This window comes from Platichthys flesus, chromosome 13, assembly GCF_949316205.1.
Source record: "Platichthys flesus chromosome 13, fPlaFle2.1, whole genome shotgun sequence".
Taxonomy (NCBI): domain Eukaryota; kingdom Metazoa; phylum Chordata; class Actinopteri; order Pleuronectiformes; family Pleuronectidae; genus Platichthys; species Platichthys flesus.
Genome location: NC_084957.1, coordinates 2,518,314 through 2,534,571, shown reverse-complemented (window position 1 = coordinate 2,534,571; position 16,258 = coordinate 2,518,314). Strand labels below are relative to the sequence as shown.

At 43.5% G+C, this 16,258-nt stretch overlaps 2 protein-coding genes across 2 annotated transcripts; both read left to right on the top strand.

Annotated features, from left to right (window-relative positions):
* The first annotated feature begins 4,147 nt into the window (after nt 1-4,147).
* On the top strand, nt 4,148-12,845 carry cops8 (COP9 signalosome subunit 8). The gene is made up of 7 exons (XM_062402952.1): nt 4,148-4,285; nt 4,897-4,967; nt 5,285-5,333; nt 6,229-6,361; nt 11,152-11,259; nt 11,393-11,455; nt 12,217-12,845. Exons 1-7 carry the CDS (start codon nt 4,214-4,216, stop codon nt 12,294-12,296), a joined length of 576 nt encoding a protein of 191 aa, XP_062258936.1. The 5' UTR covers nt 4,148-4,213; the 3' UTR covers nt 12,297-12,845.
* On the top strand, nt 7,817-9,573 carry trim63b (tripartite motif containing 63b). The gene has a single exon (XM_062402951.1). It carries the CDS (start codon nt 7,963-7,965, stop codon nt 9,019-9,021), a length of 1,059 nt encoding a protein of 352 aa, XP_062258935.1. The 5' UTR covers nt 7,817-7,962; the 3' UTR covers nt 9,022-9,573.
* Nucleotides 12,846-16,258: the final 3,413 nt, after the last annotated feature.

Below are 16,258 nucleotides of genomic sequence, written 5' to 3'. Positions count from 1 at the left end.
ACCTCACAGGTTCTCTTCAGATGCTTTAAACTGGATTTTACCAAATTTTAAATGACCTACATTTGTTTCTTTAAAATTACCATAGTAATTAAAAAGTATTGTGTATTCTCAGATGTAAAGGCTTCAAAGCCTCATGCCAGAGGAACTGCTGCTGCCCCTAAAATATCTTACACTTCTTAAACGTGGTCTAGCTCCTGCACTAGAACACAGAAAGTGAATCGCTTGTCATTTTTGAGACTTTTGTCTTCATTCTTATTTTTAGCTTTGTTGGCACAGACCCAGGGGGCAGCTTCAAACACTGCTATTCTTAGAAACCATCTTTTTGAAGATAATAATAATGAATAAACAGCAATGCCACCGTGTGCGATCTTGTGTGTCTGTGTATGTCTCGCCTGTACAATTTGCAGGTGTGTGTGTGGGAAAGAGAAAAATCTGAGAACTTGATAAAGTGTGTAATAAGTGTTAATCTTTATGTGAAAGACTGATTCAGATTTCATAACTTACATGTCACCAGCATGGTTTCACAGTGTTAACAGTGTCACTCTCAGATGGATGTTACCTCCATGGAGAACACTCCCACAGGTTTGTGCTGACGTCTGACTTCGGCCTTTTCTGCTGAATCTGTGATACGAAGAGGCAAAGATGAAGTGATGAAAATAAATGAGGGAACAGTTCCCCACACATTCCTCACTGTCAGCCTCGCTGGATGAAGATGAGGCGATGTTGGTGCAGGAGGGAGCAGAGCAGGCTGTGGAGCTGTGGAGCTGTGGAGCTGCCGGCCGAAGGCGCTATGCAGATGCATCCCTCAGTTCCCTCACCCTCAGAGGGAACATGAGCTGCTGTCTGAGATAAGTTCTTCTGTTTCTTATCTCTGCTGCTGAGAACAGGATGTTAAGCTTTACAACACGACTCACCTTCAGGATATCTGGGTGTTTACTCCTCTCACTTTCCAAGAAGAATTGTTATTCTTCAGTGTCATGGAGCTCCAGTGTGGGCCACAAGCTACTTGAAACACATTCTGTTCCCGGACGCACAAACACACACACACACACACACACACACAGGGAAATCAACTGAACTGTGATTGTGTTGTGGATTGGGAAGATTTTAACTGTGAATTATTAAGATGTTGTGTGTGTGTGTGTGTGTGTGTGTGTGTGTGTGTGAGTGTGTATGTGTATAAGTAAGTTCATTTAAATGCACACTTTAAAGTAGAAGAAAATCAATGAGCAATTTCAGGGGCAATTACACACACATGTTTCATTTGGTCAGCCTGACACACATCATTCTCACACACTCACAGCTCAATCATAAATACTGGATGTGTCCGTCCTCCTGGGCCCGTGGAGATCTTAACATTCATCGTGAATGGTGATGAGCTGCGGCGTTCTTGGCGAGGGAACATAACCCAGAGGATCAAAGAGGTTCTGGATTGTGCCGAGATGAGTTATGAAACGTGATTGTATTGAAGTTCCTGTTGGATCTGATTCACGTTAATCCCACAGAAATCTTCCTTGGCTACAGAGCAGTAAGGGGAAATTAAAATACATTTGTTTTAAAGCGTCCTCGAAGAGAAACTTTATGTCATGAGACGTGAATCAGGGGTCGGTGGCCTCCTCGGCTGATTCTCATTAAAATAAAGCAGACGTCACATCCCAGACCTGTAGAAGTGGTTGAATAAAGATTTAACATTATCATCAGAAGAAGATTTACAATATTTTTACAGAGTTTCATTCATTAGAACTGAAGGTTCAACCCGAACCTTGCGAAGTCCCTCAGGCGGGATCCTGCTCTTCTCTGAGGTATGGAAACTGTTTTTCACAGCCAGAGGCAAATCTGTCCTCGGGACAAAAGGAGGTGAACGCTGTAAGATGCAGAGAAAGTGGAGGGAGATCGTTCATGATTAATTCAAAAGAAAACTATTTAATAGCTCTGGTTATGTTAACTAACACATTCCAAGGACAAGGAATACAGAACTAGAAAGATGAGAGGTGTTGATGATGTGCAAAAAAGCCTCATCAGTTTCAAGCCGTTTCTGTTATGGGATGAAGGTCTTGACTGCTTTTGCCTTTTGTTCTTCTTTATTCTTTTACTCTGCAAAACCCTCACAGGCAGAAACCCTCTTAAATACTGAGAGGGGAAACAGATGGAGAGGAAGCCTGAGAGCATCTGCAGAGAACAGCAGCCACAGGAACACAAGTGAGACTGAGGTGACCTCATTTCTGGATGCAGTGATAACGCGACACTTGACCTCTAGTATACACAAACAAATCTCCTGCTTTGTCTCAACCAGGAGCCGGTCACGTCTCTGAGGGAGGATTTATAAAAGCTGAGACCCGACACAATCCAAACCGAAGCTTCCCCGTCTAATCGGTTGAAAAGTCAATGTATGGAAGTTAATGATCACACTATCCTGTGTGTGGGGGGGGGGGGGGGGGGGGGGGATGTTCCTTATCAATTTAGAAACACAAGGTTTTCCATCTCAAATTAATCTATAGGATCAAGCAGAATGAGCTGCTATTCTTTCTTCATTAAAACACAACATATTCTCTGTGTAACGACCTAAACAACACTAAAGGTGGTTTGTCTTTCCTCCTGCAGTCCAGCAGAGACCCTGAAGACAATCTCATCCAAGCTGTGATACAAATTTTAAAAAAAAACTCAGAAATATACACAAATAATGAAAGCATTTCGTTGTTTTTCAAGGAAATATGAGAATAAGAAGATGAGGACTGTAGAAGATTAGCAGGTCCATCAGGGTGTCGACCCTCCTGTCTGATTTCCTGTCAGGTCGAGAACAGGTTGAACACAGGGAACTTAAAAATACCAGTGTCTCTGTTTCTGTACAGCTTGAGAAGAGAAGAGCACGATAACTCTTCCAGTCTGAGAAGCTGCTCACAACCACTTTACACATAATAAATCCCCACTGGGGACACCAGTGTCTAGGGGATTGTGTGTCCGGACTGTTAAACTGATCGTCTCCATTAGCCGACCTCATAACAAGAGATCTGGACATGAAAAGTTTGAATTATTGAGGTAGTACCACGAGAATCGGGTTATCGTCTCGGATCACAAGTGTAAGATACATCTTCTATCTTTAATGAAAGAGATGAGAAGAAGGTTGATAAGGAAACGTAAGATTACGAGATTCAATTAGTTATTGGAAGAGTGTAGCACCCGTCAAGCAAAACATTTAATATAGAAAAGGAATTTAAGTCAAGATGTAAAAGAAACACATGGAATATAAAAAGGATTTAAATAACCAATAAATAAATAAATAACATTTCAGTAAGAAGACCACCTTCAGTAGTTTATAATATATTTTGGCCTTAAGCAGCAGTATTGTTACTAAAAACCAACAGTGTTATAGCTGTTCTCAATTTAGCCCCTGAGCCATGCTGCCCCAAGTGGTGACGATGGTCATTGCAGAACAAATTACAGTTTCAGATACAACAGGACCCGTGGAAGCAAGAGGAAGCTGCAGGTGCCCACTGGACTGCAGTCTAAATGTTCTTATGTCATTTCATAGAATGGGTTGAATGTAAATTAATGTTTGCAGAAATTAGGGTCCTGGGAATCATAAGTTGTCAATCCTGAATCTACGGTCTCCTAAAGAAGTTCCTCCTTTAAATACTTTTACAAAACTTTTGTAAAAGCTGCTTATATAATTAGTGCTTGAAATGATCTTTCAGAACAAAACAGTTTAATTGTAGGAAAAAGGACATTATGGAGGAAATGACAAGTTGAAGACATAACAGCAGGAGGCTCTGATGACTAATAAATAATACACTTGTATTTATACACTGATGTATTTTACTAGTTTCATCTAGACCTGTCTGTGTTTATGCTTCCTTTGTAAAGCATTCTGTTATGGAGAACAAACAATGACCTGAGTATAAATAAATAAATAAATGTATAAATAAATACATACATGAATAAATTATTCATGTCCTTTTTAATTACAAACTCTTATTCATGTATATATTTATTTGTTTCCTCATTTAAATATTTATACTTAAGTCAATGTTCTTCCACCACACTGTAACATATGCTTTGCAAAGTGCTCTATAAATAAATACTATTATTTGTATTATTATAATAAGTGGTAAGTTCATGCTCTGACCGCCTGGGGGCAGCAGCAGCCGTCCCGGGCTCCAGGTCCGCAGCAGTCACATGGTAGAAGAAGAGTCCGCTGCAGCAGCCAGGCAGCATCATGCCGACAGCAGTGATCATGGAGGAGAGTTATGATAAAGTATTAGAACAGTGTGAAGCTCAGGAAGTCGAGGTAAGAGATGCATGTGTGTGTGTGTGTGTCCGCCCCGTCCCGGGCCTCCTGCCTCTCTGGGCCGCTTCCCTCGCCCGGCACTAGCTGCCCTGTTCCGGGGCTAACGTGCTAGCCAGGTCGCTAGCCGGTTTCAGGCTAGTTTAGCTTCCAGCTGCTGTTATTAATAAACGTACGCCTCTAATTAGCTTATTAATGATGATGTGTTTATGAAGACAACAACAACAACGTGTCCTCGGGTTTAACACGAGTGGCTTCATTGTGTTAATGTGTGTTGTTAGCATCCAGTGGGGAGCTAGCAGGCTAACTAAGGTAAACACAGCTGCAGTTAGGACGATTCTATCCGATCATTCAGGACGTCACAACTGTTTAACAGCTGACCAGGAATCAGTTAGCTGTTTGACTTCAGGTGACGTTAGTACTGACCAGTTAGCTTCGTTAACAAAGTCTCACTGGGAGGTTAGTGGCCCCAGCGGGAGCTAAAGCAACACAACAACACAAACACACAACTCACCAGACGCTCGCTCTGGCTGTCACTGTCTTGAGATGTATTAAAATTTCTGCTCATTTCATCTTCAAGCGTTTAACATCTCACTTGTGTTTCTGTCAATCAGGCTCCAGGAGGCATCGCAACCCCCCAAGTCTACGCCCAGCTGCTCTCCCTCTATTTACTACACAATGACATGTAAGTCCTAATTGTCTGTCCTCTGGGATGATGATTGGATTAAAGCTTCGGTAAAGACATATACTCTTTATTTGTCCCTCTTTTCCTCCAGAGTTTCATAGATGCAGAAGACACTTAATCATTTATGACACATAGTTGTAGTGATCAATAATTGCAATGTGTTTGTAATTCAGTGTTTCAGTCAGTGATGACCTGAGTGTGTTCAGTCGGCAGGAAAAACAGTTTATATGTTGTGTTGGTTAATACTTATGCGTACAGATATATGTAAAGTCTGTCCTGTTGTCCTCTGTGTGACAATGTGTGTTAACGTCCAACAGGAACAATGCCAGGTATCTATGGAAGAGGGTTCCCCAAGCTATTAAATTGGTAAGCATGTCACAACACGAGGAATGACTTCTGACACCTGTCTCATTATGATAACGCATGAATTACCTGCTCTTCCCTGGTCTGTTTACACGGAACTTAACACATTTACCTGGTTTATATCTGACAAAGTCTAACCAATGCTGAGACTCCTCAAGAGCAAATGGATTTTAATGTCTGACATTAGCTGAGGTCTATTTATAAAGTTGAATTTATCATATTAAATACATAATTAAGACCATTTCTAATGTGCTGAAACAACATTAGCCTTTTCTTTGTTAGAAATTAGTCCAATATTTAGTATAACACCTTAAAACAACCACCAAACAGCCTTGGGTTATGCACCAACAATTTGTAGCATAACTAGCGATAACTCTCTGTCCCCCACCCTCTGTGAAATCTGTGCAAAGAGTTTTCTCATCATTTTTGTTTCCACATTTAAGAGATTCAAACCTTCCCTTGTTTTTGTTCACTTTTTAGATAACAGCTGGCTACAAGCTCTCTACTCAAACTTTGTAATGTTGCTCCACTCTTTCCCGGCAGCTCATCTCACTCTTGTTTACATTTTCACTTGCATCTTCTTCTAGCAATTCAGTTCCCACTAGATTTCACAATGTTACTTTAAGAACTGGAGAGCAAAACAAGTAACCCTTTTGATAAGTGGTGTCATAGTTTTTATTGTGATGTTGTAATGTTCTTACTTAATATCAGAATGATTACAATCGTTTCTGTACATGATTTATCATTATAAACCCAAAACATGTTTAAATAAGTCCAAGGTTCTAAACCTACTGGAATTAGCTTTAATGTCTTTCGGTGTCAAATCTGTTTACAGTAATTTGTCGAGTCCAGTGTAACATACTGACAGATTTGACACACTTCTCCACGTTGTGTACAGGCAAACCCAGAATTAGCAGCTATTTGGGCCGTTGGCCAACGCATTTGGCAGCGGGACTTTCCAGAGATCTACACGGCCATCGCAGCCTTCCAGTGGACAGAGAATATCCTCCCGGTCATGGAGGCCCTTAGAGGTAACCACCAAAAGCATGCGTCATCCCATTTACATGTCATAAAGCTAAAGTTATATTTAAATGCGTTTGCACAGTTGGTTCTGTGACACTGTGGTGAAATTACCAGTAGGAACATTGAAGTGGATTAAATGTCGACTGAATCATTCTGAATTACAGTCAGCAGGGGGCACAAGCTGAACACAGCTGTGATGACAACTGGAAGGAAATTAAATGTTTTTAAAACAGTTTGCAACAATTGGAAGTTTCTAGGCAGTAAGAATAAAGGGTAGTGCGTGTTGCCACGGCGCAGCATAAAGAATAACGTTTTCATTTCCATGCTCACATTCACCGATACACAGATTCTCTTTCATAGAGTAACTGCACTTCTTCATATTCCCGCTGTCTAGTTTCCTCTTATTCAAAGTATGAAATTGTTTTGAACAACACTATTTGCCTTCATGTGCACAAACGTTGGAGCATTTGTGTCATGTGATGTTTCCCTTGTGCAAGAGGTGTAAGAATAGCCTCTCCCACATGTTTACGGTACTTGGTGTTTATCTGCTGTGGATGCTGACGTATGTCATGAGACACTTGTGCAACAAGGGATGAGAAATGCTTCGTGGATGATTGGGAATTAGACTTTGGAATCTAAATTCACCACATTTACATTATTGATAAAATATCAAATCCACCATTCAAGAAATGATTTATGCAATTTAGTTCCCATAAGCACAAGTACAGTGGTGTAGAATGTCTTCACCCTTTGTTTTGATTCATTAAAGACCCACCTCTGATGTTTGGGGGGTAAATCACATGGTTATATATATATCTCAGACAGCCAGACCATTTACTGTGTCTCTCCCCTACTCTCTCACCCCATGTCCTGTTTGACCTTCACTGTATCAACCAAAATAAAGGTTTAATCTCCACCTAAAAATCAGCAAACAAATGTAACATTCACTTTTGTAAAAATCCTCTGGAGTTCTCTAAATAACCGGTGCTTTACAAACAGCAGGGAAGTCCAAACAATGCATTTTCCTCAAACCTGCCAAAACACTCAAATAAGTAATAAGTATATTAATTATATTCATGAAGCATTGACCAGCAAATAGATGTTTGTTTTTCTTAAATAAGTAAGGAAACTACTCAAATTTACGTAATCAACAATCAACAGCCACAACCACGTGGTCACAGGATGTTGATGTTGACTGGTTTAGCTCCCGATCCCAGGTAAACCAGTCACGTGGGTCCTGTTTGTCTCCGATCGGTCCCCAACTTCTGTTGCTGTTAGAAGGGACACGGCGCCCAGTGGACCATCTGACACATGCTACACTGGGTGTGTGTGTGCGGGGCGGGGGGGGGGGCATTTCTGTGAAAAGGTCCAGGGCCAGCAAGCAGGCAGGAATGTGTGCTCTGGTTGGTCGACAGGATTGGGTGTCACCAGCTGTGAGGGGCTGGTATAAAGGGCAGATCTGCTAGCTCGCCGCCAGAACAGATAGCAGCTCTATCACAGGCAACACTAAGGAGAAGTCTGCCCTCGTCCTTTCTGAGCCTTTTAACTCGACACAGAGTGAAACGTCGGGCGATTAGGAATCTTACAGCTGTAAGCAAATACTTCCACAATGGACGTTCAGAGGACAGGAACTATGGTCCGGCCCCCGAGCCCCATGGATAGCCTGGAGAAGCAGCTGAGCTGCCCCATCTGCCTGGAGATGTTCACCAAGCCTGTGGTCATTCTGCCCTGCCAGCACAACCTGTGCCGTGGCTGTGCCAGTGACCTCTATGACTCGCGCAACCCCTACCGCTTTTCAGGTGGTGTCTTCCGATGCCCTACGTGTCGATTTGAGGTTGTGCTCGACCGTCATGGCGTCCACGGGCTCCAGCGCAACCTATTGGTAGAAAACATCATTGACATCTATAAGCAGCAGCAAGAAGGCAATGGCAGTGGAACTACAGAAACTACCATTAAGCCTAAAGAATCCAAAGAGCCCATGTGCCAAGAACACGAAGAAGAGAAAATCAACATCTACTGCATTACCTGCAAAGTGCCCACCTGCTCCATGTGCAAGGTGTTCGGTCAACACAAGGACTGCGAGGTGGCACCTATAGCGAGTGTGTACCAGACACAGAAAACTGAACTGAGCAACGCTATCGATACCCTGGTTTCCAGCAATGGGCGTCTACAGGCTCTTCTCAACCAGATGGAAGAGGCCTGCCGTGTCGTGCAGGAGAACGCTCAGCGTGCGAAGACCGGCTTAGCTGAGCGCTTTGACCACTTGTATGCTGTTCTCGAAGACCGCAAGAACATTCTACTGGAGCAGATTAGTAAAGAGCAAGATGAGAAGGTGGCAGCTCTCCGGGCTCTGGCTCAACGTTACGGTGAACGACTGCTATCGAGCACGGAGCTCACCGACACGGCGGTGAGAGCACTGGAGCAGAGTGGTAGTGCCGAGTTTCTCGTAGCTTCCAAGGGCCTCATCCTGCAGACGAAGGACGCAGCCAAATGTTCGCTCGGGGAAGAGAGGCCAGAGCCGGGCTTCGAGAAGATGGACCACTTCACTTTGTCGACGGAGCATGTTGAAGCAGTCCTGGCAAAGATGGACTTTGGAGTGTGTGAAGATGAGGATTTCGAAGATGCAGAGGAAGAAGAAGAAGAGGAGGAGGAGGAGGAGGAGGAATAATGAAGATTCAAAGTGTTATTGGACTTGTAGGATTACTGAAATATGTCCTTCAAAGGGATTTAAGGTTAATGAAGGGACTGTGTTTAATGTTAAGGGAAATATAAGGGGACAGAGGTTGTGCGCTACAATGGCATGCCCTTAATTCTGTGCAATATTTAATGTCAATGTTATATTTGTGTATTTTTATACTTTTGTACTTCTGAACCATGTAAATTGTGACATGTGGTTGAGTCGTGAACATTTAGAATGCCTGAAAAGGCTCACACCCAATTTCCTTAAATGAAGCTTTTGGAAAATAGTTGTAGTAATTTTTCTCATATTGTCAAGATTGTGTTGAAATTGTTTCCATGTCTGCCTTTAAGTGAACATTGGAATAAAACTGCATGAATTTAAAGAATCGACTTTCTTCATTTAACCAAAACATGATATTGATATGAATGGAGCATAAGGAAGGAACATGGGGGTCCAGTGTTATACCAGGTTTTTTATTCATATAGTCGTTTCTTTGGGTTTGGCAATGGACTGTATTTAAAAATAAAATCCCTTGCCATGTCCTGTCTGCTTTGCCTTTGCTGGGGAAAAGTGTGGGGGGGTGCTATTTTTAAGTGGTGAGAGGGTGAGAAGTGATAGCAGCCCTGGAATAGACTGAGGAGGAGACACCAGGTCCAGTTTCTCCTCGATAAAATCCCCTCCCTCCCCCTCATGGACAACCTGCTCAGCAGCTCCCACCCAACACACTGACCAGAGGCCACGGTCCAGTTGCTGCTGTAGTCATTTGCTAACGGTCAGGAGGCCATGGTAAAAATACTTGTTTGCCGGGGGGGGGGGCAGGGTTTCAAAAAGCCCCTTGAGATGACCTGCTTGGCTGCGTGTGCAGCATTTGGTCTGTGGCCTCATTCCTTTCCCAGCATGCAGCCTGTCAGGTGCAAGAAAGCCGTTCCAACACAAGAAGCATTTCTTCAGTGTGAGTCATGATTCACTTTTACCAGATGGGAGTTTAATACTGACTGGAAAAGCAGTGAACTTCCCTTTTCAAGCCATTCATTTGTAAAACAAAAAGACCACAACGACAAAACAATGTAATTACATAAAAAATAGTTTATTTGAATCTTACTCTAGTTACTCCACCTACAAAGGGCAACTATTCTACTACTACTTTATTATCTTAACTTCAGACACAACTCATACTTACTCGTCATTTTCACATCTTTTACTCTTTTAACATTTTAGCACAATAACAGAGAACAGGAAGCTGCTTGGACAGAAGCATGGGAAAGCAATCCTGACAAATCTGTAGCCTTCGCCTCACAGCTGTCTCTTCTCCTCCAGCCCACTTGTTATTGTTACTGCTGGGAGCTGCTGCCGGGACTGGGAGCTGGCTGTTGATACACATTCACGGTTGCTAGGCTATAAAACACCACAGCAGATCCGTGCTGGTGTGGGGACCCGCTGCTCTTACTGGTATCTGCACAAGCTGCAGCAACACTTCAATTCAGACTGGATAAACGGGGCAGGAATGTAAACGCTGCACGAAACGTCCTGGATTCACTTTGAACATGCTTTGATGGAACAACAACTATTAAGTTCTCTTCTTGTGGCTCGTCAGTAAATCACAATCAAATCCAAGGTTCATCTGAAGCCAACTCCGACCCTGAGAGCACGTGAAGCCTTTCAAGAACTCTAGTTTAGAAGAAAGCTTTGTTTTGTGACCTTGTGTCTGTTTGGGTTCAGAAAACAGAACTTGTTAAACCCGAATTTGCCACAAACAAACTTCCAGATAGAAAATTAGCTAGAATATAAATGTGAAAGCAGAATTGTCCTAAACACATTGACTCTACGTTTTACCTAAACACACACATCTGTTACTGCTAACGATCGTAGAAGAGAACAAGCCCCGGCTTCCAAAGCCTGTCAGTCTTGATAAACAGTTGGACACAGTCTAAAAGTCCCGGTGCTGCTGCTGATTAGTGGCTTTGTTTACAAGAAACTCTTGAATCCCATGTTTAAAATGACTTAGCACACTGCTCCCTTCGGATCAAGTTGCCGTCCCCTCTGCTGTGTACACTCTGACCGTGCTCCCCATGAACCTCCGTGATATAAATGTCTGTGCTGTTTCTGGCTCCCTCTTAGAGAGCACACGGCAGAGGGCGTACAGCCTCGTGGCCCAGGCCTACACGTCCATCACAGCCGAGGACTTTGCTGCCTGCGTGGGCTACACGGTGGAGGAGGCAGTGAAGGGTGAGACTGAATATACACAACCACACCTGGGGGGGGGGGGCTGATGCTGTCACTCACCATACACCAACGTTACAACACATTTGCTGATGAGTGTATTTTCTTCTCCTTTCCCACTTCTTGTCTTTGGCCAAAGGTGTGGTGAGTCAAGGCTGGCAGGCGGACCCCACTACCAGGATGGTGATGCCCAAAAAGCCCGGTAGGTGGCGGTGTTGCTCTGTTGAATTGTGCCCATCACGGTTCTGTCGTTCAAACGGTTTCATCTTCATGAGGAATCCTGCACATTTTATTAGACACGTGGATTTAAGAGTCTGTACAATCCCATAGGAAGAGATTTCCTTTTCAGAGAAACTGAGGAACTCAAAGTTTTAGATTTAGACTAAATCTCCCTCGTACAATGTCCATATTTTCAAATTTCTCTTCACCTGCGTTCCTTTATGTCGTTTGACTTCTGTCTTGTCTCCTCAAGTTAAAAGGTCACAGATTGATTCATCTTCTCAGAACAAACGTAGTGATTTTTCGTGCAAACAGAGGAGGAGATGGCGGTCTGTCTTTCCCTCTGTAATCTTAAAACCTCCCTGCCGACGCATCTGCTTAGCACATGTCCTCAGAACGCGAACCCGCTCTCCATTAGTCCCCACTAACTGGATCCCAGTCCCTCCCTCTCCAGCGCCACTGGGACTTAAGAGCACGGGGTGATTTTGGTTGGAGAACGGATCTCACACTGGAATTCTTCTTGGTTTGGTTAAATATAAATGACATAATGTTACACAGTGATCTTATGTTGGGAGAGTGGGACGGCAGGTAGCTCGTGTCCAGATGGATCTGAAACCCGAGTCTGAGCTGCAGCACGTGGACCGGAGGGTTAGAAGCAGAGAGGTGTAAGACGATCGATAGCTCTTGGCACAATGAGGAATCCCCCGTCTGACTTCACTTCTCCTCCTCCGTCTCTCTCCACAGATCCTCCCCCCATCTCACTGGTTCCCAACGAGCAGCAGTTGGCCCGACTCACCGACTACGTGGCCTTCCTCGAGAACTGATAACCCCACCGCAGCCACTGCCCCCCCCCCCCCATTTTCTGCCCGCTTGGTACTGAGGAAGAACACACGTTCGGATAGACTCTTCCTCCATCCTCCTTCCTGATCAAGATGTACCAAAAGCACACCCATCATCTTGCATGATTGCTGCAAGCTCTTCTCTGAGACCTACCTATTTATATTCATCGACTTAGAAAAGCTCCCCCCTGCTAATTCGTTTCCTAAAACGTTGTTGTCTTTCGGGCGACAACTTTGTGTGTATATTTTTTGCGGAGCCCTCTGACATTTGGTTCTATTCTCAGATTAGGTTTTAGGAGGCGTGCTGCCTATCATGTCAGTATGTTTTTAACCTCACACACACACACACACACACACCAGGGACAGTATGGACAGTTCCTCCTTTCTGTTAAAGCACTCGGAGGTTTCCTGGACACACGTGTCTCCAGGTGACAGAAGTCTCAGCTTGCATGCATCAGTGTGGAGTTCAGTCCTCAGACCTCATATCTCGAAGTTTATGTTTTGACTGGTGAATAAATATTTTTGCTGTTTCTATTCAAGTGTTTTCTTTATTCTTTTACACCAGGGGTTTGTCACCGAGCTGGCTGTTCTCCATTGCGGAGGTTGAATGTTTCATTTCATTTGGCTCTGTGGTGTTCTCCACTCCCACTTGATTCTCATATGAAAAGGAGTTGCATTAACAAACACACACATGGGGAAGTGCACGGCCACATGTTTCATTTCATAGCTCAACCCGACGTGTGAGTTTCAGTTGGATCAGTGTGACGTAACATTTACCTTTAACCTTTGCAGATCAGCTTCGTTGACAGTTTGCACATTTAAATTTGTCCCGTGGAAGCCGAGAGCTCAACTTTAACCTTCTTCAAAGAAATAGTTTTAAGTGAATGTCAAATTATTAACGTTCTCTCGATCTGATTTGTTTGAACGAGCATCACAAAGAGTTGACAGACGTTTCATTTTGTAAATCTGGCCGCCACATGTTCTTCAATGCTACAAAATGAAAGTCTTGTGGTGATTGTTGTTTTGTTCAGTCCCCTCTAGTAGAAGAATAGGAAACATTCTGAAAACGTACTTGATCTTGGCTGTAGCTCGGCATTAAGAGGAAGTGGTTCTGTGTTTGATGGTTGTGACCACATTAGTTACTTGTTTCAGACATGGCCCATCGCCAACACGGGAAACCGTCAGGCTTCATCTCTCATGTCTCCTCACACGTGATCCTCTTCTACCTTTTGTTAATATCTGAGTGTTATACTTTGCTCTTGGCTATATATGGAAATGTCCCCATATGTGTTTGTGCGTTAGCTGTTTACAAACACGTGTTGCTCTCCCACCACCGCGTCCCGGCATGTGTTGAAGCAGCGCTGGTGTCCTGACAGCTCCACCCCCCCCCCCCCACCCCCCCACCCCCAGTCCCACCGCCGCTGCATATGCTCGTACTGCCACATAGACCCACAGCCCTGATGAAACTGGGGGTAATGTAACTCTGATATAACTGTTTGTAACTGTGTTGTTGTTGCCAGCCTCTATGTTGGAGTCAGTGGTGAAGCTGTGTGGAAATATGCGACAATAAAACTGAATATCTAATGTCGTGCAGACGGTGGACGTCCTCACGTGGCGCTGCAGGCATCTGTTCTTACTTCAGTTTGAAATGGAGGAATGACAGTTACAGTGTAATACTCGGTTTCTTTCATCATTGCCTCGTTGATGTGTGACTGAGGCTGGTTCTTCTTTTATGTTGTTTTAATACTTCCACTATGTTTAGGAAGGAAATTCAGCTTTTGGCTTTTCCTCATGTTTGAGATGGTAACACTTTTCAGATTGGAAAACCTTTTAACCTCAGGCAGCTTAAATTTGTATCATTATCATTACCACTCAATGATGCTCTGTTTGTTACAGTGCATCATTTATTCACTTTCACTACAGACTTGAAAACGGAGATGTTCTAAAACCCAGAAACCTTTATGATGATAGGGTCATTTTTCCTGCTCCATGATGTTCAATAGCTTGCCGGTCCTCTGCAGAGTATCTCCAGTCTGATTGGCCGAGCATGAGGCGCATGAGATAGGATGTCAGTGACTTTCCTTCTCTAATAGGTTTAATTCAGGTAAAGATGAATCCCTGCGCAGCACAAATCTCTGGACGTCTTCAAGTTGGTGAGGAAAAAGTGTTAATTTGAGAAACCTGGGTTATCTCACACGTGGAACCTGGATCCGTCTTTACAGTCACAGAGCTCTTTAAAACCCTTTCAGTCCATTAATGCTGAGTAACCTGATGCCCACGGAGAGCCAACCGGGGTTTACAGATTCATATGAAACATAAAATATGTCAGAGTGGTGTTGTGAACCATCTGGGGGAGCACTTTGAAGTACGGGACACGAGGTCACCCTGTGTTTCCAGAATAAGCTCTGTGGAATGTTACTGTCGGGCCGCAGCAGTCAGGTTACAGGCGCACATGTTAGTGCAGTGAAGAAAACCAATTGAGATTTAGACTTTTCTTCTCCTGGTCTGTTGCAAACACAGCCTGTGAATCTGAGAAGAAGAGCAGCAGGTTGAATGTCCTGTCCTCAGTCACTGATCTTTGTCCCGTGAAATACTAGACGCGCTGGTCAGCTCCAGTGTTCTGTGATAAATAACAGCTGCTGGTACAAAAATAGTTTTCAGCACTTAATCACTATTTCCTTTGTGGAGTTTATTTTTCACAATGTCACATACAAATGGTTTTTCATCGCCAGAGTCTGTGTCATTCACAAGTTTCCAGTCCAGACCTGTTTCCCCTTGAAGTGGCTGAGGTCACCGTTCTCTAGTGTTTGTGCAAAGCTCTTATTTGTGTTGACAGCAGAGCCTAGAGACAGAAGAAATGAACATGGACACAGAAGAAACAGGAGGAAAGGGAAACAACGCTGGACATGTTTGCACATCTTTCATTTGTCATGTTTGTTATAGTGAGAAAAAGCTAAAAGGAGAAGTCAGACTGAGTCCGTGTCCTTGAGTCTCTCGCCCAGATGTTCACTCACAGCTGGAGGCTCTCTGTGGTGAGGTCATTGTTTTGTTTCCTGAGGTCAAAGGTCTTTGCCTCACATCACAGAACATGCCAGTGACATGATGTAGCTCAGGACTGCAGGTTGACATTATAAGGTTGTTTAAATACTGATGCTGACCAGGCGGTGGTCTAGTGGCAGAAACTTGGACTATGGGCAGAAAAGGTCTGTGGTTCGTCTCCACAGAGAGACAACAACAGACGAACCTGGATTGATCCAAGAGTCTCCCTACCCAGTCTAGTGCCCCTGAGCAAGGCACCTCACTCCCCCAACATCTGCTCCCCGAGCGCCTTACATGGTCGCTCACTGCTCAGTGTGTCCTGCACCAGATAGGTCAAAAGCAGAGATTAAATTTCCCTACCTGCATGAGTGTGCCTTTGCATGTCTGTGCATGTGTTTGGGACGAATAAATGCATCTTAATCTTAATCTTAATCTTAAATTCCCAGCCTGAGAGATGAAAAGAAGAGTCACAAGATGAACCCTGAGGGAAATGATGACGGGATAGGAGAAAACACAACTGCAACACAAACTGAGTGTTTAGAGTGTTATGATCATTTTTGTGTTTTTGTGTCTCTAGGCCTCAAATAGAATTTGAGGTGAAATATGGGATATATTTTATTTTATTTTTTGTTTTAAAGTATCAAACAAAGTAATTTCTGACTCAAAACTGTCAAAATACTAAATATAATGCAGTATAAAGTATGAAATTGGGTAAAGTAAAAGTATGAATAAAGTAAAGTTCTTAAAAACTCGATATCTGTCTCAGGTGGAAGAGGAAAGCTATGTCAGGAAGTGTCACAGTGATTTACTTCCAGCTTCTTTGTGATAGTTGGACGGGGGAAGATGTTACGTAAGAGTTAAGCCAGTAGGGGGCAGTGTTCCCCCGACACATGGTGTGCTCCAGAATG

Bases quoted from the DNA above. Each gene is read 5' to 3' on its own strand.
- cops8 (XM_062402952.1), top strand. From the start codon at position 4,214: ATGCCGACAGCAGTGATCATGGAGGAGAGTTATGATAAAGTATTAGAA. The intron at 5,334-6,228 runs GTAAGCATGTCA...CGTTGTGTACAG, and splicing joins TTCCCCAAGCTATTAAATTG to GCAAACCCAGAATTAGCAGC. The intron at 6,362-11,151 runs GTAACCACCAAA...GCTCCCTCTTAG, and splicing joins GGTCATGGAGGCCCTTAGAG to AGAGCACACGGCAGAGGGCG.
- trim63b (XM_062402951.1), top strand. From the start codon at position 7,963: ATGGACGTTCAGAGGACAGGAACTATGGTCCGGCCCCCGAGCCCCATG.